The 19,575-nt window shown below is 60.9% G+C and overlaps 1 protein-coding gene across 1 annotated transcript; it reads right to left on the bottom strand.

The window, feature by feature from the left end:
• Positions 1-386: 386 nt before the first annotated feature.
• COL9A3 (collagen type IX alpha 3 chain) lies at positions 387-18,712 on the bottom strand. Its single transcript, XM_068987476.1, has 32 exons — positions 18,635-18,712; positions 17,966-18,034; positions 16,749-16,784; positions 16,067-16,138; positions 15,269-15,322; positions 14,114-14,149; positions 13,878-13,901; positions 13,586-13,639; positions 13,210-13,263; positions 12,762-12,803; positions 11,635-11,691; positions 11,205-11,258; positions 10,543-10,596; positions 10,299-10,352; positions 9,838-9,891; positions 9,392-9,445; positions 8,674-8,727; positions 8,096-8,149; positions 7,951-8,004; positions 7,761-7,805; positions 7,587-7,640; positions 7,455-7,508; positions 6,947-7,000; positions 6,770-6,841; positions 6,414-6,449; positions 5,909-5,953; positions 4,663-4,695; positions 4,350-4,496; positions 4,134-4,188; positions 3,461-3,643; positions 1,373-1,450; positions 387-577 (listed from the first exon to the last, which is right to left on the bottom strand). Exons 1-32 carry the CDS (start codon positions 18,710-18,712, stop codon positions 387-389), a joined length of 2,055 nt encoding a protein of 684 aa, XP_068843577.1.
• Between the last annotated feature and the right edge of the window lie 863 nt (positions 18,713-19,575).

Here is a 19,575-nt window from a genome sequence, read left to right on the forward strand (position 1 = left end):
TTTTATTGAAGTGTTATCTTAGTCTTTACACAAATGCCATGTAAACAAGTTGCTGACTGTTCTTTCTCGGAATTGTACGGAACCTCCTGTGTGTACACCCTCAATCCCTTTGAAATGTTGGTCTGTGTCTGAGGTATGACATTACAGCTGAAGGGACCGTTGTAAATTCATGTAGAGATGGAACACTTCTGACAGCAGCTTGATGAAGCATGGTCTCAGGGACCAAGTGTCCAGTCGTCACTGCTGAGGATGAGGAGGGGCGACCTTGCTGGATGGCTTGCTAGGCAGCGTTCCCCATTGATACCAGAATGCCACTGGTCCCCGCGATCCTTCCAGAGCCCGCTGCTCAGTTGGCACCGCTTTCTTACTCTTCCTGAAGTTGTGTTTTAGGAGCTCCGGGGACCTGACTTCTCCCCAACAGCTGCCATCACGGCTCCTTGGCAGGCGGAGGTGTCGCAGATGCCAGGAGGTCCCTGAGCGCCGATGGCACCAGGAAGGCCAGGATCGCCGGGGAGCCCAGGCTCACCGTGAGCCCCATCTCGGCCGTCTTTGCTGATGCCAGGCACGCCTTGCGGTCCTTGAGAGCCACCAGGAAGGTGAGTGGAGACATAGAAAGGGGACAGCAGTGGAGTGTCCGTTAAGCCAACCCAACACTTGTGTTTCTCTAGCTCATTTCTTAACTCTGGGAGGGGCCCAAGGGAGGTGCACTCAGGCTGGAGAACAGCAAGGGCAGAGGCCTCGCGTGGGGAGGATGGGCCCAGGGTGCGGGAGTCGGGGTTCTGTCCTAAGCAGGGCAGCGTGGAGTGAGTCAGTCGGTGCTGTGTGAGGAATGGGTCTTGGGTGAGGGATGGGGTGCTGTCGATGAGGGTGGTAGTCATGGGGGTGGACTGTGTGGGGGCACCTGAGCAGGTGGACAGCAGGTGGAAGCAGAGGAGGTCAGCAGAGGAGAAAGCAGGAGCCGGGGGTGCTGATGGGTGTGTGTTGAGGTGGCCCCATGTACCCTCCCCCACCAGAAGGTGCAGAAGGGAACACAGCTGGGGCTGCCCTCCTCCCTCTTGGCAGAGCATTTATATTTGACATGAAAAATGCCAACACCCAGGGTACACGTGGGTCAATTAAGAGAAAATTCTGTTGGAACTGAACTGAAATACCTGACGGCTTTACTTGAATAGAATCTAACTGAATCTACTTCAACACAGGGTGATCAATTCATTGATTCAGCTTTTCCATATAAAAGTGGTTACTGAAACAGCTTCTGACCCCGCCTCTAAGAATGCTTTGCCAAGAGAAAGAAGTTGTTCCATTAGAAGGCGATGAAGTGTGCTCATCCCCCAGATGTGCCCGTGTGACGTTAGTGACAGTGGTCTCATACCTTGCAGCCCTTGGTCTCCGTCAGGCCCATCCAGGCCCTCGCCAGCTGAGCCTTTGTCTCCTCTGTCGCCCTGGTTTCCTGTTAAGAGCAAGTGACATAATCATATGCTTAGAAGCTCTGATTCAAGTTCAAAGACAGACTGGCTGTGGTGAGTGGTGATCTGCCTTCTTACAAGCAGGGTGCCTGCTTTCTAAGCTTTTTACTGAATCAAAACACATTTGGAAAAGGACACGCAGCAAAATGTCGGGCTCAATGTCACCCACTTGTGTGATTCCCCAGTATCAGAGCATCACTCTCAGACTTTTAGCTTGTTCAGTCTGAGCGTTTACCCTGTATTCCTATGTTCAACATGAGTTTTGACAGTTATTCAAGGTGTTTTCAAACACCCCCTGAACTGTGTTCTCTGCTCCCTCGCTCCTGGCTGCTTTTGGTCTCTGTGGGCCTAGTGTCTGGAAGGTGCGCTAAGGCCCGCTGCGAGCACCCGCTGGCTGCCTGTGCCTTGTGTGATGCTGGCTGTAAGACCTGGGGATGTTCTGGGGGAAACTGAGCCTCTTGTCCACATAGTGATGCTGCTTGAGGCAGACAGCTGGGCTAGGGGCATCTGTCCTGCCTGATGCTAAAAGCAGTGACACCAGTTTCTTTTCAACTGGTGTTTGTCATTTTTCCCATCACAGAAGGTAGCACACCTTCTGCAAAGGACTAGGAGCCCCAGGGCCGGGCAGTCAGGGCCTCCCATGGGTCCTGGGCTTTCCCGGCCCCTACAGCTCCCTGACTCATTTTGTCCTGGGGGGATGGACGCCCAGCAGTGACAGTGGCATCTGCCTGAGGACCTACAGAATATGTTCTCTTTTAACTCAAACAATAACCCTCAGGCGTCCCCAGCCCGAGGCAGGCACCCCAGGGAGCACAATGACCCTGCAGCCGAATGGCTGCCTCCACTGAGTCCTGTCACACTGTTTTTCTGAAAATCCATAAAAGTGATGAATGCTGTTTGAATTTTATTTTCAACAGTCTTAAAGGCACTCAGATCCCTATTTGGATAAAACCTTGTTGGGGGGAACCATCCCCCACTGCAGACGGTGACATCTCCAAGACAACAGGAAGCTGTCTGACAGTGGACTTCAGCCTGCCGGGGAAGAGAAGGGCATCTGAAAGCATTTGCCCTCCAGTGCTGAAAATATTCTCAATGTCTTTACGGTAACGAAAGGATACCACTAATTACAGAAGCGATTTCATCTCCTGAAGTATTTAAACTTAACCTCACAGATGAAGAAAGGAACTCACAGAAGTAAGTTTTGTTTTTCTTAAGCTGTTTTTCAGAAATAGAAAATTATTTGGTTAATAAGTTTGGAATGACCTAGCAGCAATGAGAGGTCTAAATCCTGAGGCTAGGATTTAGAGGCTAGCTGACCTGAGACAGTCAGACTGGTGGCAGAGGATGTATAATGAACCAAGTATTCAAGGCCTTTTTTAGAAGAGGTTAATGGCCAAGCAGTTCCCACAGCCGTGTTACTGTGTGGGCACTGAGCTTCCCTCGACGGCACCACGGCAGGGGGTCAAGGTTTCTGCCTCTTTCTAAATTACCTCTCCTAGTTCTTAAGATGCATTTCTCAATTTCATTAACTTTTGCCTTTTGCCACAGAAAATGTTCGCACATGCCAGTTTTCATTACAGGATCTGTTCTTTCGTATAAATGAGGCTCCTGTTGGTTCATTCCTCACATTCTTCTCAGCCCGTCCTCCCCCAAATGTTGTTCTAATGAAACTTGAGGAGAACATCACATTTTGGAAAATGTTGTCATACCCTTGGGTTTAATAAGGAGCTGGGCCCCAAAGCATGAAGGGCTGTACCCAAGGCATTTCTAGCAATGGCTTAACCTCTGGGGCTTTTTTAGAGGAGCCCATGGGGAGGGGATGGGAGGAGAGGGGAGGGGAAGGGTGGGGTCCCTGAGGATTCGTGTCAGTTTCCCCTGTGGGCCTCTTCCCTGCCCTCTCCCCATAAGGGAGCATCTCAACGTGGAGACTCTGCGCGGAGATACCGGTGGGGGGCTCCGGTGTGTGGCTGCGTGGTGGGGTGGGCTGCACTCACCTCTGGGTCCAGGGTCTCCAAGCTCTCCTGTGGGACCTCGGTATCCAGGGGGCCCTCGAGCCCCGGGGTGACCAATGGAGCCTGGGGGGCCTGGGGGGCCCGGGGGGCCAGCAGGACCCGGGCGCCCGATGGAGCCTGGTGCTAGGGGCTTCCTCAGGTGCGCGGCCAGCTGCGCAATTTGCTCTTTTGGAAAACAAAGATCAGGCATGTATTCATCAGAAGTGTGTTACATGAAGTGTGAACATACTGCCCTTCAAAGAAAGCTTGTTCGTTGACTGCAAAGGGCTATAACTGCTTTAGGTCTGTGAGAAATGGTGTCAGTATGCTGTCTGTGAGAAATGCCGAAGAGCAAATCACAGCCCTAAGAAATGCTGAGGGGAAGGAGCCCACCCAGTGCAGACCCCAGGGACACCAGCAGTGGGCTTGGCTGGAAAGTGATGGAGGGTGGGGGTGAGGGTGGGGTGAGGGTGAGGCTGGGGTGGCAGGGGTGGCGGTGGGGTGAGGGTGAGGCTGGGGGGGTGGGGTGAGGGTGAGGCTGGGGGTGAGGGGGTGGTGGCAGGGATGGGGATGGGGTGAGGGTGAGGCTGGGGGTGAGGATGGGACCTGGCTGAGGGTGGGTGAGGCTACAGGCACTGTGGACCAGGCAGGGTGGGGTGGGATGGAGGACACTCACCACTGACCAGCCCCCCGCACAGCTCCCTGATGTGTTGCTCGCTGGCTTCTTTCCCCTGAAATTCACCCCCAAATCCATTATCATATTGGGGGGCCCACTGGCTTCTCTTTGGGGCACGACCACTAACACCAGGAACCCTGATTGTCTGGAAAGGACTTGATCCAGATCCAGGAAGAGCCCGACACAGTGGAGCACTGGCTCCCGGGGGACACGTACCGGGACCCCAGGTTTTCCAGTGATGCCGGGCACGCCTCGCACACCCTGGAGGCCCACGGGGCCAGGGGGGCCAGGAACGCCATCTACACCGCTGGTGCCGTTGGGGCCCTGGATGCCCTTAGGGCCCAGCTCCCCGCGACTGCCGGACTGGAGGGAAACAGGAGCAGGGAGGGGGTCATGACCGAGCCACCTGCAGGGGCTTCTCCCTTGGAGCTGGCAGTTTCCCCACTTCTGACCCACACGGCCATCAGTGCCCCAGAGCCAGCCTGGGGCCCCAAGGGGGCCAGGGAGCCAGTGTCTGCCAGGCACTCACCTCTCCTTTGGGGCCAACAGGGCCGCTGGGACCCTGGAAAAGAGCAGAAAGGAAGCTGTGCATTTCAGTTACTCACATGTTGTTGGCTGTGGGAACTAGTTCCCCAGGAGCCAGCTTTGCCCGTTACTAGCAAGTCACCCATGAAGCTGCTGTCTTGAGTACATGACAACATCCACAGGGGTTTCTCCTTCTTACTCTAGGTATATTTCTTTTATGTTCATAAATATTGTATATTCTTTTTATGTTTTTATATTGCTAAGATTGTATTGTAGCTACTGATGTTTTTAAACTTATTTTCCCTGAAGTGAAGTTGCTCAGTTGTGTCCAACTCTTTGCAACTCCGTGAACTGTAACCTACCAGGCTCCTCCATCCTTGGGATTTTCCAGGCAAGAATGCTGGAGTGGGTTGCCATTTCATTCTCTGGGGGATCTTCCCGACCCAGGGATCGAAGCCGGGTCTCCTGCATTGCAGCCAGACGCTTTACCGTCCGAATCATCAGGGAAGCCACCTTATTTTCCCTAAGCAGTGTTATTAGCAGCAGTGTGCTTCTCACCCATGTTTGCTTTGTTCTCACTCTTGTTTTACAAGGTAGAGCTGAGGGTCTCCGTGGCTGAGGCCCCCCTTCTCCAGTTGTGAACCTGGGAATCTGCCTGGCAGGCTGTGGACAGGGAGTGGGCAGCAGCCGGCGGCCAGATGGCCCAGGACCCCTCCTCCCCCAAGGCTGCTGTCCGGTGAGAGCCCGACGCCAACTCTGCTCCAGCCACAGCTGGTGCCCAGCACCCCAGCCGGAAAGGTTGGCTCTGGGCTACAAGGTTCTGCTGGAGACGAGGATCCTGTACTGAGCCGTTTCCAGACTTAAAGAAAGGCTTGGTCACAGAGCCAGAGACCCTTGCCACGTGGGGCCACGAAGGTCCCTGTCCCCAGACACCCTGCCTGTTCCCTTTCAGTCACCTCCCGAAGTGTGACTGACTGTCACTTCTATCAGCCTTTCGTTTTATCAGCTCGGTGGAAGCAGCATTTTCTGTAGCTCAGTCTCAGCTCTGGCTAATTCATACTGAAAAGTCACAGAGGGAGTGTGGAGAGGGGGTGGGGGATAGAAGACCCACCACAGGGACAGCACAGGTCCCACCCTATGCCTCGGGCCTCGACTCGGCCCCACCCCCACCCCACAGACCTGCAGATGCCGCCCTCCCCGCACCCTTCCCCGCCACCCCAACATGGCGAGAGGCCGCCTGTCACACTCACCAGTTCTCCTTTATCCCCAGGAAGGCCGTCAGCACCCGCGATGCCCTGAAACAACACAATGCTGAGCTGCTGACCCCCATTCGTGGCGGGAGCTGTGCCCGAGACCCAGGCCTGGGTGCCAGGCAGACTGAGCAGAGCCTCAGGTGGGTTTGGACCATTTTAGGTGCTCTTGGTGCTCCAGAAGCGGGGGTGGTCAGCAGCAGAGCTGTGGGCCCCTCTCCCACCCTGGGCCCTCCAGAGAGAAGGTGCTGCTCCTGGGACCCAGACAGCCAGCGGGGAGCATGCCTACTCTGAGGGTCTCTGAGAAGCCCCTCAGGCCACAGGCAGCCTCTGTTGTACCCAGGAGCCAACTGACCCCGGTCTGGATGGATGCTCTGAGTTGTCAGCCTGGGGGGCCAGGAGTGGGGGAAGCGACAAAGCTGGAAGGAGGGAGGGAGAGAAGGAGGTGCCCCCAGCCCTGAAGACAGTGGCAGCCCTCCAGCTGACCTGACCACCAATGTCTCACCTGGTCGCCCTTGGGGCCGGCAGCTCCTCCCGGGCCCTGGTCAGAAAGGGGTGATGAGCGTTAGAGGATCACAGTGGGGCGGGGGAGGGGGCTGGTACCCTTCCCCGACTGGGGCACCAGGACCAGCTTGACACACAAGGGCCCCTCCTGGACACTTGGCATCCTGGCCCCTGAGCGTGACAGGAGCTTGCCCCAGCCTCCTCCCTGATGCCCTGAGCCCCCAAGTTTCAGGGACAACGGGGACCCCCCAGTGCTGACTACTGGGCACCAACACTGCCTTTGAGTGTGCTATGGAACTGTGGGAGGTGGGATGAGGGGCATGGGGGTGCAGGGATTCCTGCTGGGACAGCACTTACCCGGTCGCCCATGCCACCTCGGAGGCCTTGGGGGCCCGGCAGGCCGGGGTCTCCTATGCTGCCCTTCCGGCCCTACAGACAAGGACCCAGCTCATCAGCTCCATAAAGGAGCCCAGTGTTGACTCTCCCCAAGCCTGGCTGGCCCACCTGGGCTCCCTGGCCCCAAACCTCACCCACCTGGAAGCCACGGATGCCAGGGGCCCCGGGTGGGCCTTGCGGGCCCAGTGCCCCCTGAAAGACAGAGGGAGAGTGTTAGTCCAGCTTCACCTCCCCTTGGGGGCTGGGCAGGCACAAGGACTGGACCCCAAGCCATCTGGCCCAGTTGCTGGGGAGGAGGCATCCTAGGGGCAGCTGGGGTAGCAGAGGTCAGGTCCTGGGACCCTGTGCATCAGCCGGACTTGGCACCAGGTACCAATTCTCCCGCTGCCCTGGGCACTGAGGCTGGTGGCGTCATTGCTGGGTCCGTGGAGGAGCCTGAGGCGGGGCTGCTCCCTCGGCCTGGTGCTGGGTGCTGGGCCTCTGCACCCTCAGCACAGTCTCAAGGACAGGATCGCTGGGCCCCAGCCACCACCATGTCCCAACTTTCACAGACTCAGCCCTTTCATACTGCCAAAATGTCACCCCAGCCCGCAGAGAAACAGGCCCCGAGCCCATTGCCCCCTGAGACTTCATTTTCCCAACTCACCGCTGAGCCCCTGTGTCCAGCCTCTCCACGCTCGCCGGGCATGCCAACATCTCCCTGCACTCAAGACGGGACAGAGGGTGTCAGCAGGCTCCACACACATGTGAGTAGGGGGAAAGGGCTGCAAATACTCACAGGGACACCAGGCTCTCCCGAGGGGCCAGCCTCACCCAGCTCTCCAGGTCTGCCCTGCGGAGGAGGGGTGAACCCTGAGTGCCTGCCTGTGGGGGAGGGCCCCTTCTGCCCCCAGGACCCAGACTGCCGGCTGCGCCTTCCTCTCCCCATCCCCTGGAGAAAGCAACCACATACCAGTTCTCCTTTCTCACCCTTGGACCCTGCTCGTCCGGGGAGACCCTGTAGGTCAGAGGTCAGCACACAAGGTCAGAGGCAGAGTACCCTGAGAGTGAGGGGCTCCCGCAGCCTCCCTGGCCTTGATGCAGAGACCCCACATACACCCCTGCTCGGGGTAGATGGCCACCCAGTAGCGGCACACACTCACCGGTAGCCCGTTGGGCCCCTTCTCTCCCGGGGCGCCGTGGCGACCAGCTTCTCCCTGTGGGGTTTGTGGGACACGTACTGGGGTCCTACAGGCTGAATGCCCTGCACACCCTCCTCCTCCCTGCAGACCCCCAGGCAGGACCAACCTTCTCGCCATCGAGTCCTGGCACGCCATCCCGGCCGTCCTTGCCTGGCATGCCCTGGGGATGGGACGGTGTGAGGCGGTGGGCCCCCTCCAGGCCACGCCCTCCAGGCCCTGCCCTTCCCCACTGCCCTGTCGTGGGTCTACGCTCCTGGGCTCAGGCAGGTGGTGACCTGTGCTGCCCTCCAATCGTGCAGGTGAGGGCAGGGAGGATGCACCCAGACTCTTCACAGCACCCCAGGGAAAGTCTGCTGTGCCCACTTTACAGACCAGGAGACTGAGGCCTGGGAGCCAGGATCTGGCCTTCCTAGTCCCACAGGCTTGACCAATTTTGGAACCACAGACAGAGCCACGTGCTGGGAGGGCGGCAGGACGGCAGCCAGGGTCTCTCCCTCCCCTCCCCTCCTTTAGCTCTGCCTCCCACCACCGGCCGTGCCACCCTGTCCTCTCAGGCTGGGGTGGGGGAGGAGCCAGGGCACCAGGGGGAAGTGTGGGTCCGGGCTGAACGTGGGCACGGGGCTAGGAGAGCCTCACAGGTCACCCACCCCGCCCCACCATGCACTGGCAGCTGCGGACACTCACCGGCTCTCCACCGGGCCCAGACATGCCGGGGATGCCTTTAGGACCAGTCCTGCCCTAGGGGACACGGAGGGACCACAGTCAGGCCTCGGGGACTGCTCTCGCAGGTGTGTCACTGGGTCCTGGGAGGTGGGCAGGAGCCTTGCCCACCACATCCTAGACTCAGGATTGGCTGGGGACAGCTGTGGGGGCCAGGCCCAACCCTTAGCAGAAAAGGCCCATCAAGCAGGAGCTATCTTAGGGTCTTGGGGAAGCAGCTGGGGGAAGATATGGGTGTGGAGACAGTCACTTCAACGACCTGATTATCAGATGCCTGATTATCTCAGTGTCACTTAACCCGAGAGTCGTGTTTTCTGTTGCTCCATCTCTCAGCTGGGCAGTCCTGGCACAAGGTCAGGCCTCACAGCCCAGGGCCTCTTGATGGACGTCAGTGGTCCTCTGGCCCCTGCCCAGCCACTCCCAAGAGGAGCTTGTTAGGTGACAGTAGCTTCAAGGAGCCACAGGGGAAACAAGGCCGGGGGCTCCTGGGGAAGCTACCTGGGCTAGAGGGGAAGGCTTTTCTCCCCAGGCCGGCCCTGGCACTACCCAGGGGCTCCCCCTACCTCCACAGGAGGGCAGCCGCCCCAGGCCTCCCTGGACTTGCTGTCTGTGTGCCTCCCCCACCCCCATGGACCAGGTTCTGCCCAGGAAGGACCCAGAGAACCCAGGTTCTCTCACTTACAAGGTCGCCCTTGGGGCCACGGAACCCCTCTGGGCCCCTCTCTCCTCTGTCGCCCTGCAGTAACAAGGGGGGACAGGGAAAGAGTTAACAACGTGGGGGGCAGGTGACACTGCTGAGGGTCACAGAGGCCAGAGGGACCCCGACCACACTTCCACCTCACTTCATGCCTGGAAACAGGGCGCAGATCTCCCACGCGGGCCAGGCTGACTCCTCTGGGAAACTCACCCCCCCGCCAGGTGTGCCCAGTCATTCCCCTCAGGCATGCACATAGGTGCCTGCCTAGGTGTGACACATGTGTCCCCCAGGTGAGCCCACGGGACCGTGAAGCCCCGGAAAGGTCTGGGGCAGCCCAGTGGGTCTGGGGAAGGTGACTGGGTGAGGAAGAGAGCAGAGAACAGAGCTGGGCCTGCAGGGGCCACCCCACCCACCCCCAGACACACACATACCGCTTTCCCAGGGGCTCCTGGGATCCCGGGGGGCCCTCGGAACCCAATGGGACCCTGTGGAGGAGAAAGACCCTGAGCCTCTCATCAGAAGCCTGAGGGCATCCCTAAAGCACCCAGGTCCATCTGGAGAGACCCTCCTAGGAGCTCCCCAGCATCGGCCCCATCAGCACCCCACTAGGGTCCCCAGGCCTCTTCCCCTCCCCACATTTGCCAAGCCCCCCCCAATGACCCCCATCTGCCCCTCCCACCCCCCTGGACCCACAAAAGCCTTCACAGGCTCCGGTTTGGGGAACCATCCAGTGAGTGGAGTCCAGAGAGCCTTGCCATGGTCACGGGTGAGGACCCACACTCACGGGGCCCACCTGACCTTTGGAGGTGGCCCCCAATGCCTCTTCACCTCGGGCTGGCCCATAGCCCCTCAAGGGCCAGATGAGCGGGGGGGGGGGGGCTTGTAGACTTACCCGGTCCCCGGGGGGTCCAAGTGGCCCTGGAAGTCCTCGTAGGCCCCGTGGACCCTGCAGGGAGACAGCTGGAGCTGTAGGGCCCGGGCCAGCAGTCCCCCAGGAGTGCACACCCCCAGGAACCACGGAGACCCTGGTCTCAGGACCCCCACCCAGTCCCGTCCTGGGGGTTGGTGGACCACTCCTCATAGCCCTGAGCTGTCCACCCCACATCCTCACCTGTCCAACCCCTCTCCCTGCTCACCTGCATCCCCACGGTGCCCGGGATACCAGGGGGTCCAGGGGGGCCGGGGTCACCCTGCAAGAGAGGTGCAGAAAGTGGTGATGGGTGGCGCCAGCCCCAGCTCTCCTTCTTGCCCTCTCCTCCTACTTACTGCCCAAGCCCTAGCAGTGGGGGGTGCTGCCCTGACCTCACAGCTGCGCCTCCGAGGCCGAGGGGGCACTGGCCGTCTTCCAGAGAGGTCGCACCCTGTTCTCCCTCCCAGCAAGGACCCCAGCCCTCCCTGGACACCTCGTGGTGGGGGTCAGCCGCTCACGTGGCAGTCTGGCCACTCCCACCATGGTAGAGGGGCCCTGGTCTGCGGGTAAGGACAGACACATGTTCTCCAGGGCAGTGGCCACGAGGGAGGGGGGCAGCGGGTCTGCCCAGGCTCAAGGAACCTCTGTGTGAGGCCAGGTGGTGGTGGTCTATGCAGAGACCCTGCCCCAAACCATTGGGCTCTGGCAGGCAGGCCCAGAATGGGGGGATGGGGGGTTCACAGAAGCCGCTCAGTCAGGTTGCCCCCACCTGCCCTCCTGGGAAGCAGCCAGCACCTCTCAGTCACCCCAACCGCTCACCCCAACCCCAACCCAGCGCCCGTTCCTCCCCACCCCCCTGCCAGGTTCCACCCCACGGCCAGCCTCCACCTTTTCACCATCCTTGCCGACTTCTCCGGGTTCCCCTTTGTAGCCAGTGGGTCCCTGGAAGACAGCGGTGGGCAGACAGTCACGGCCCCAACCCCAAGCAGCCCAAACCAATTAGGCCCTTCAGCTAGCTGGGGAAACCAAGGCCCTGGTGGGAGGAGCGGTGCTGGGCCAGGATGGGGTGGGGGTTTGAGACCAGCTCTCCCCATGCTGTCTCTCGATCCCCCCATCCCGGCCGGTCACCAGTGTTGAGGGGACAGGGACACAGCAAGGACCCCCAGCAGGGGCAGGGTGGGACCCCAGCCCCCATTGCTTCTTGCAACAGCCTTGTGACCCCACCACCCCCTGACCTCTGCCCATGTCGGGGCCCGGCCACCTCCTAGGGAGTGTAGGGGTGGGCTGGGGTCTGTGTCAACCCTCAGTGGCTGCTCACCTTGAACCCTGGCATTCCTGGGGGCCCTGGGGGGCCTGGCGGGCAGATGGCCGGGCACTGTTGGGAAACAGAGTGGTCAGACCCCTCCCGGTCAAACAGAATAGGAGCAGGAACTGAGGTCAGAACATGGAGGCCCTGGGATGGGCCATTTGGCATGGGTGAAGGGGACCTCGGGCCACACGGGGGCCTCCTGGGGGCCGAGACAGAGCCTCATTCAGGGCCGCCGCGGGGTGCAGCGAGGCACTGCAGAGCCAGGCTGCAGCCACCAGCCCCTCGAGGCTGCCTCCACACACCCAGCTCCTATGTCTCGGCCCAGCACAGGTTCAAAGTAGCTATTCAGCAAAGTGGCTGCTGGCTTCACAAAGGGGCCTTCATTACACAGCTCGGCAGCCAGCCCTGCTCAGGGTCCCCATGGTGCATGGAGGTGCCAGAGGGAGGCGTATATGACCCTTGGGCATCCCCAGGGTCTCGGCAAGCCCAGGGCTGGTGTGGGGGCTTCTGGATCATTCCACAGCTCATCTGGTAGAGCCAGTGATGTCACTCCCCAGTTGCTCCCAGTCATTCTCCTCTTTCCAGAAGAGCCCCTGAAGCCTCCCCAGGGACACCAACATCAAGCCCTCAGGACACAGGTCGGGGCGAGAAGGGCCAGCAGGGGCACCAGTGGGCTAGCCGGGCCAGGCCAGGCCCTCTGTTTAATAACTTACAACCGCTCCAGAGTCACTGTTCTTATGTGAGAGACAAAGCTCAACTACAAGACTGTAGCCTGAAAGTTTTTGTCTTCCCCATCAAGGCGGTCAAGCTTGCCCTGCGTGGCTAAAACCTGGCCTTCACATGCAAAGCCTGGCTGTGCCAAGGAGGAGTGGAATTGGTCAACATGTGATTTTGCTTAAATTAACTTCCATTTGCACTACTGTGCATGCCAGGGAGATGCGATGGTGCAAGGCTAGACTGTGGGGGTGGGGAGAGGGCAGCGTGGGGGGGATGCTACACCCAGAACTGGTGCCGCCTGCACTGACCCTGTTCCTAGGGAGCCCCCATCCCTGCCTTCCTGTGCTCTCCAGATGGGGGCCCCTCCCACCAAGACAGGCACCCCCACAAAAGGCTTTGAAAAGGCTGCACGAGCCCACCTGAAGATCAGTAGCACCTTCGGGAAGCACCCCTGGGTGACCCTGGAAAACAGAAATGCCAGCTTCAACACAGCCCTCCACCCTCTCCCTACAACCCGCCATGCGAGACCATCAGGGCGCTCGGGCCCCTCATCCCCCAGTACCCAGTGCCAGTTACTGCTGGCCCCTCTGCAGAGTGCGTGACAGTGACAAAAATCGTCTGCCCTTGGGGTGGGGTGGCCCCAGGCCTGAGCCCCACTAGCCCGGGTCAGCTGATGCACTGCTCCAGCCTGGCCCTAGCCCCTGTCTGGGGTATGGCCAGGACTCTCCATGCAGACATGGGTCCTGGGGCTGGCAGCCTGGGGGGCCTGAGGATGGGCACCCTGGGGACAAGGGAGTCCCACCCACCAAGCAGTCACCCATGCCTGAGACTCGCCCGAGAGCTTGAGAGCCTCTGCCTAGTACTCACAGGGGGGCCAGGAGGTCCTGGGGGGCCAGGGAGGCCTGGGAGTCCTGAGGGTCCCTGTGGGAGGGGTTATGACTTAGAAAGAGCAGGAGCAGCCCCCACCAGGGGTGAGGCGACTAGCCTGCTCCAGAGATGAGCCCCCCCACCCCCCACCCCACCCCCATCCAGGACAATGCACTTATGGTGCCCCCCACTTGCTCGCCCCTCCCCCACCTTCTGCATCTCGAGATCCACTCTGTCCTTGGACTTCAGCCACTGAAGCCCACCAAGGAAGAGGGGAGGAAGAGGAGGGGTGCAGGGAGGAGGTGAAGGGGGCAGGGAAAGGGGAGGGAAAGCCCCCCCCCACAGTTGCCTTTGGGGAGTCCTGACAGTCACTCACCGGGGGGCCCCGGAGGCCAATTCCACCTGGGAGGCCGCTCACCCCTGCCTCTCCCTGGGAAGGTAAGAAGTGAGAGAGGGGGTTCTGCACCCAAGGAGCTCTGAGGACCCAGAGCAGTTCAGACTCTATCCTGTATCCCCTCGAGGGCTGGCCAGCTCTCTTTAGGTACAGGGACTCTGTCTCCCCCCACCAAGCCCCACCCTCACCCTGCCTTGGGACCTGGTGACCATGTTGGCTCTGAGTGTGGTGGGCATGCTTTGGGGGGGTGGGCACGAGGGTTGTAAGTACTCACAGGAGGTCCAGGGAGGCCTTTGCCCTGCAATGCCAAGAATGGGGTCAGGGCTTGCTGGGGATGGGAGGGGGTTGCCCACCACCCACCCCATCACCCTGAGCTGGTAGGGCAGTCATTGGGGATGAGAGGATACAGCCCGGATGGCACCCAGGACCGCAGAAGAAGCTGCAGAGGGGCCGCATTTGGGGAGCTTTGGGGCCCTCAAACTCCCACCAGGAGGAGACGCCAGTACTCACCCCCAGCCCAGGTGGCCCTGGGGGTCCCAGGCTTCCCTGCAGGAGGAAATGAAATGTCAGAGGGGCTGGCAGAGGCACCATGCCAGTGTGTGCAAACCCATTCCCCTCCCTCCCAAGTCCATCTCCCCTGAGGAGGGGTTCCTATTTCACAGAAGACTAACAGCAGGCGGTGGGGGGACCTCTGATGTCTCAGGGGTCTGGGTCCAGCCCTTTACCAACAATCCTGCAGAGGAAAAGCCAGAACCGGTCCCACCTTCCTGGGAGCACTGCTGCAGGCAGGATGAACCACCAGGTGTGACCCACGCCACACAGAGGAGCTCCATAGCCGGTTCCTCCAGGAAGCCCTCCCAACTTGGCCCACAGTAGAGAGTCCCAAAGCTCCAGCAGCCACCTGCCTGTCAGCAGCACCCTCCTGGCCCTTCTGCCTGCCTGCATCCCCACTTCAAGGTCCTTGTACTGGAGGCCCCTCCCCTCCTGTGTCCCAGGCTCCCAGCAGAAAAACCTGGAGCTAGCCCACTTTCTCCCACCCTCCTCCATCTCCCACACCCTCCTTGGCATCACCAAAGCACCTGCCCTCCTGAAGGCGGCCACTCTCTTCCTTGTTTCTACTTAGAAAGCTCCGTAGCCCAGTTCCCAAAGGCAGTGCTGTGTCCTGGGTCCCCCCACACCCAGCCCCTGTCCTCTGCATTCCAGGGCTGGGAAACGGTCATTTCTTAAAGCGGGGAAGGAGAGGGAGTGTTGGGTTCAGCTTTGCTCTCAGTACCACAAGAGAAGTTAGTCAACCAGAAAGAGGCTTTGGTGGACACTGGTCAGACTCAGGGGACAAGCTGGGCCATGACCATGGCCCCTCAGAGAGAGGGGCAGTGGTTCACCACGGGAAGAGGAAGGCCAGCCATGTCCCCCCCCACGCCAGCCCTCAACATGGTCTGAGGGCTGGGGCAGCTCTGACCAGATGGGGTGGGGACAGGGAACGCACCACCCTGTGTCCACCTGCCCTCCCGCCCCCTCCACCCATCAGGGGCGGGGCCCAGCCAGTCCAGTCACGGCAGCTGCCCTCAGAACCCCCACCCCATGGACAGGCGGTGCTCAGCCAGACTGCCCCTGGCCAGGACCTCAACTCCAAGCTGAAGCCACTGGATGTGGTGCCTGCCTTACCCGTTCTCCGGGAGCGCCCTTGGGTCCAGGAGGTCCATCCTGCCCGGTCAGCCCCTGGGGAGCAGATGGAAGGAGGGCTGGAGGGGTCACACAGGGAGGATGTGCCCCGCCAGGGGAAAGAGCCAGCCGTGGGCCCTTCTCTAACTAAAGCCAGTCCAGAGAGGTCACAAAGACTAGACTGGTACCTCCTCTCACTAGCCACACCCACCGTCCACCTGATGTGCTGTGCTGGGGCCCGGGGCGGGGGGGGGGGGGGGGGGCGGGGAGTGGGGGCGGGCGGGGGAGGGGAGTGGGGGCGGGCGGGGGTGGGGGGCAGCCGGTGGGAAGCCAGTAGCTAGAGCTCCTGCTGAAGTGGACAAGCCCAGGGAGCAGGAGAGTTCCCCTCCTGGACCCCCTCCAGTGCTCACAAAGCCCCCATCCTGGGGCCCCGCCTTAAGCTCCTGAGGACCCCTGATGCAGCTGCCAGGGGCTCGGAGGGGACTGGATAATGGGTCTTTGTTCCCAGAGAAGCGAGAGCTGGCAGGACTTTCGCCCCTCCTGTGTGCTGGCGCTGTCGTCTGGCGGACAGGGCCAGACACTGACAGGTCTGGGATGGAGGCCAAGGGACCCCGCTGGGGGACCTGCGGAGATCCTCTTGGGCCAGGCTCTCCTATTTGAGCTGGCCCAGCTGGAGAGAAGCAATTAAACCTGACTCCTGGGTGCTGAGATGTAGCCCCTCCAGGCGGGAGGGGGTGAGGGCTCGCATGAGGAGAGGAGAGGAGGGGGAAGGGAAGGGAGGGGAGGAGTGGGCACACTCACATCCACGCCAGGCAGTCCAGGCAGCCCGGCCTCTCCTGGTTTCCCTGGCTTCCCTGGGGCCCCTTTCGGTCCCTGTGGGGGGAAAGGGCAGAGGCATGACAGAAGCTGAGCCAGAGAGTGGCCTTCACCAAGAAGAGAGACGTCCTCCAGTGGGGCCCGAGGAGGGCCTCTCCACCAGAGTCCTGCCCCCATGCTGCCCGCAGACCCTGGCCCGGCTGCCCGCCTTCACTGGCGCCTCCTCCAGCGGCCCCCTACCCGTCTTTGGCCACATCTGTGTGATACTCACCTGGACCTTTCAGCCTTCCCAGTGAAGGGCTGAGGTACCCTCTGTGAGCCTAGAGCCCTTAATTCCTGGCCTGAACAGCTCCAGGAGGGTCACTTGTGGGACCTCTGACAAGCTGGAAGTGCAGGGTTGTGTTGACCCCTCCCCTGGCCGGAACAAGCTCCAAAATCCAGACCCTGCCCTGAGAGGCACCAAGTCCCACCTACTCCCCTCCCACCCCTTTCTGCTCTGCCCCTTCTCCCAGGCCTCCCCTTTGGTGACCCAGGGCCCAGCGTGATGGGAAGGGATGTCAATGAGCCCTCTGTTATAGGCCCACCCCTCCCCTCCAGACTAGGAGGCCATCCCCACACCCCCCACCCCCGACACACACACAGCCCACACCGCAGCCAGGACACTCACCACGGGCCCAGGAAGACCAGGAGGACCAACTTCTCCCTGCAGAGGGGACATGCCCACGTGACCAAGCATCCCTAGGGAGCAGAGCTGGGACAGAGGAGGCTCCAGAAGACAAGATGGAGCCCCTCATCCTGTTGTCCACACCGGTGGGCCCTTCCCTTCCAGGGGCAGGCACAGCAGTGGGTGGTGGGGAGAGGGCAGGTGGTGGGGAGAGGGGTTAGCTGGACAGATTGGGGCTTTTGAGCCTACTTTGAGGGCACAGGAACACCCCAGAAATGATGGGAAGCATCAAGAAGCCCACCCCTCCACCTGCCTGAAACCTAGTCAGAGGTGACAGCCCCCACACTCACAGAGGAAGGCACCCCAGCACCCCTCCCCTCTGATGACCACCCAAAGCTTCCAGGCCAGGTATTACGTGGAAACATCTCTAGAGGGAGCAATGGGGCCTGGCTCCTATCGGCTGCAGAGCCTTGGGGTGCAAGGGGCCCAGCCCCACCAGGAGGAGAGGCTGCCTGGGTCCAGGGCCCAACACTGCTGCACTAGGCAATGGCCCTTCGGAGGGGGTGGAAGGAGGGAGACTTGGGCCATCAAGAGTCGGGCAGGCCCCTGGGACTCAAGGAGCTGAGAACTGGTCAAGGCGGCTCCACCGGGGAACAGCACTGGTGAGGAGAGGCCTGGAGGGCCCTAACTTTCATGGCCTGGCTGGGTCTCTCTGGGTCCAGGGCTCTCACCCCACCTGGATCTGGGGGCAGGCTGTGGGGTCTCATCTGCTTCCACACGGCCAGGGCTACACTTAGGCTGGGGCACCTTGAAGATGACAGGCCCCCAGCCCCTTCAAGGCTGGCTCCAACCTCTAGTAGCCACGGAGACCCTGCTAGGGGCATAGGCCCCATGCCTGGGCCTTTACCTCCAGAAAAGAGGAGTGTGGGCCCTCTAGGGACCCAGAGACACATGCCTCAGGGCCCACACTTCCAACCCAAAGAGCACTTCACAGCCACCCCCTCCTGTTCTGGGGAGACAACCCCTGAGGGGTCCACTCCAAGAAGGAACAAGGATCATTTGTCCCATTTCACATCCCACAGGGGTGCTCATCACCCCCAACATCACCCCAGCTCTGGGAGGTGGACTTTGTTTTCTCTCCATCAGGCCTGGGGCTCAGGGAGTTTGGGACCAGAGTGAGAACCCCACAGAAGTTCCCCCATCATCCCCCCCAAACTCACATCAATGCCATCCTTGCCTGGCTTCCCGGGTGGCCCTTGGGGACCAGGGGGGCCTCGAGGTCCCACTTTCTGAAATGGAGAAACGTCATCAGGTGGTGGCACCCCATGCTCTCCTACTGCGGGTCCCCCTGGTTGGCCCTGGGGTTAGCCTGACAGAGCACCCCCTCCTCCCAGTCCGGAGAAGAGCTTGGGCCTGTGCAGGGGCCCGCACTGCCCCTTCCCTCATTCCCCTTCAGACCCCTGGGCTGTTGCAGTGTCCCCTGCCACCTTGCTGGGCCAAGAGGGGCCACGTCCGAGGCCCATGAGGAACAAAGGCCACATTGTGTGTCTCTGGTGGAGATGCAGCTCTGGCACCACACCCGCTGGGTGAGGACGGGGCAGTCCCTGAACTCATCCCCAGGGTGTCCCCCTGCCCGTGGGGGCTCAGCCGGGCAATGGTGAGCCTGTGCTCAGGTGGTGCAGAAACTTTGCAGTGACAAGACTGTGCCCACCTTCCCCAAGTGCCCCGGAATTCCTGGCTCCTTCCCTGACTCAGGGAGACTGGCTACAGGGGGCAAGTGGGGAGCTTATTCCCTGGCTGCGCTGCTCAACAGGTGACCACAAAGCCACAGACCCCCACCCTAGCTGCATTCAAAGGCAAGCCCCATATGCCCCGGGTCCCATGCTCACCTGTGCCTCGGTCAAGGTTACGGTGGCGGCCAGCAGCTGCCCCAGCAGCAGCAGGGCCAGGGTGGGGGCTCCGGCCATGGCTGCAGTTGCACTCTGAGAGGAGCTGGCGGCGGAGGCAGGGGCCTCGAGCTGGGCTCGGCGGGCGGGGCTGGTGGTGGGCCGGCCAGACACCAGTTCCCGCCCCGCCGGCCCTCGCACAAGCCCCCCATTCAGCCACCCCACCTGGGTGGGCGGGGGCTTCTGCGTCGCCCCACTCCCTGCCGAGCCAGCCAGGGAAAAAAGAAACCCAGTGGCATTTTTGGGGCCAGCCTCTGAGTTAAAATTATCCTGGGACCGGTGAGTTACACACACACACCTTTCAGCAAAAGAGAAAGAGGCTCTTTTCTCACTTGGTCCTGCACCAGGGTGTGGAGGGAGAGCCTCAAACTGAAGGCTCCTTTGAAGAAGGGGCAGTCCTGGTCCTGTCAAGGGGCTGACCAAGTCACATTCTCCTCCCTGGGGTCCTGAGAGGGACCCCGCTGCCCAAGGCCCAGGAAGTCCTTCAGAGAGAGTGAACACATCTGTGCTAGGGACCAGACAGGGCCCACCAAGGACCCCAGTCCCTGCCATGAGCAGAGGTCCAGGGCCATGCCTGCCAGGCTGGAACCCCCCTCACTGGGGCCCTCACCCCAAACTTTAACTGTGCTGAGTAGTCCATGCACCTGAACCAGCACTGGCAAAGGCCAGACTGTCACCCGGCACTGCCACCCCAAGAGGAAAGCGGGGGACCCAGAGAGAAAGGAAGTGCCCCCGTGACCCCAGGCTCGAGAGAAACACAGTGGACAGGGGCTGGCTGCTCCTTTCTCACAAGCTGGGTGAGCTGTGCTTCACCTGGAAACGCATGGGGACAGCAGGGTGAGGGGCAGCACCTGAGGCCAGGGGCAGTCAATGTCCCCCAGGGG

The sequence above is a fragment of the Capricornis sumatraensis genome, chromosome 15 (genome assembly GCF_032405125.1).
Source record: "Capricornis sumatraensis isolate serow.1 chromosome 15, serow.2, whole genome shotgun sequence".
In the NCBI taxonomy this organism is placed as follows: domain Eukaryota; kingdom Metazoa; phylum Chordata; class Mammalia; order Artiodactyla; family Bovidae; genus Capricornis; species Capricornis sumatraensis.

What these genes read in the sequence shown, in the direction of transcription:
- COL9A3 (XM_068987476.1), bottom strand. Translation starts at nt 18,712, where the DNA reads ATGGCCGGAGCCCCCACCCTGGCCCTGCTGCTGCTGGGGCAGCTGCTG. An exon ending in TAACCTTGACCGAGGCACAG is followed by an intron (nt 18,035 to 18,634) that starts GTGAGCATGGGA and finishes TCTCCATTTCAG; the next exon opens with AAAGTGGGACCTCGAGGCCC. An exon ending in TGGAGACCCTGGACCCAGAG is followed by an intron (nt 1,451 to 3,460) that starts GTGAGTGCAGCC and finishes TGCTCTTAACAG; the next exon opens with GAAACCAGGGCGACAGAGGA.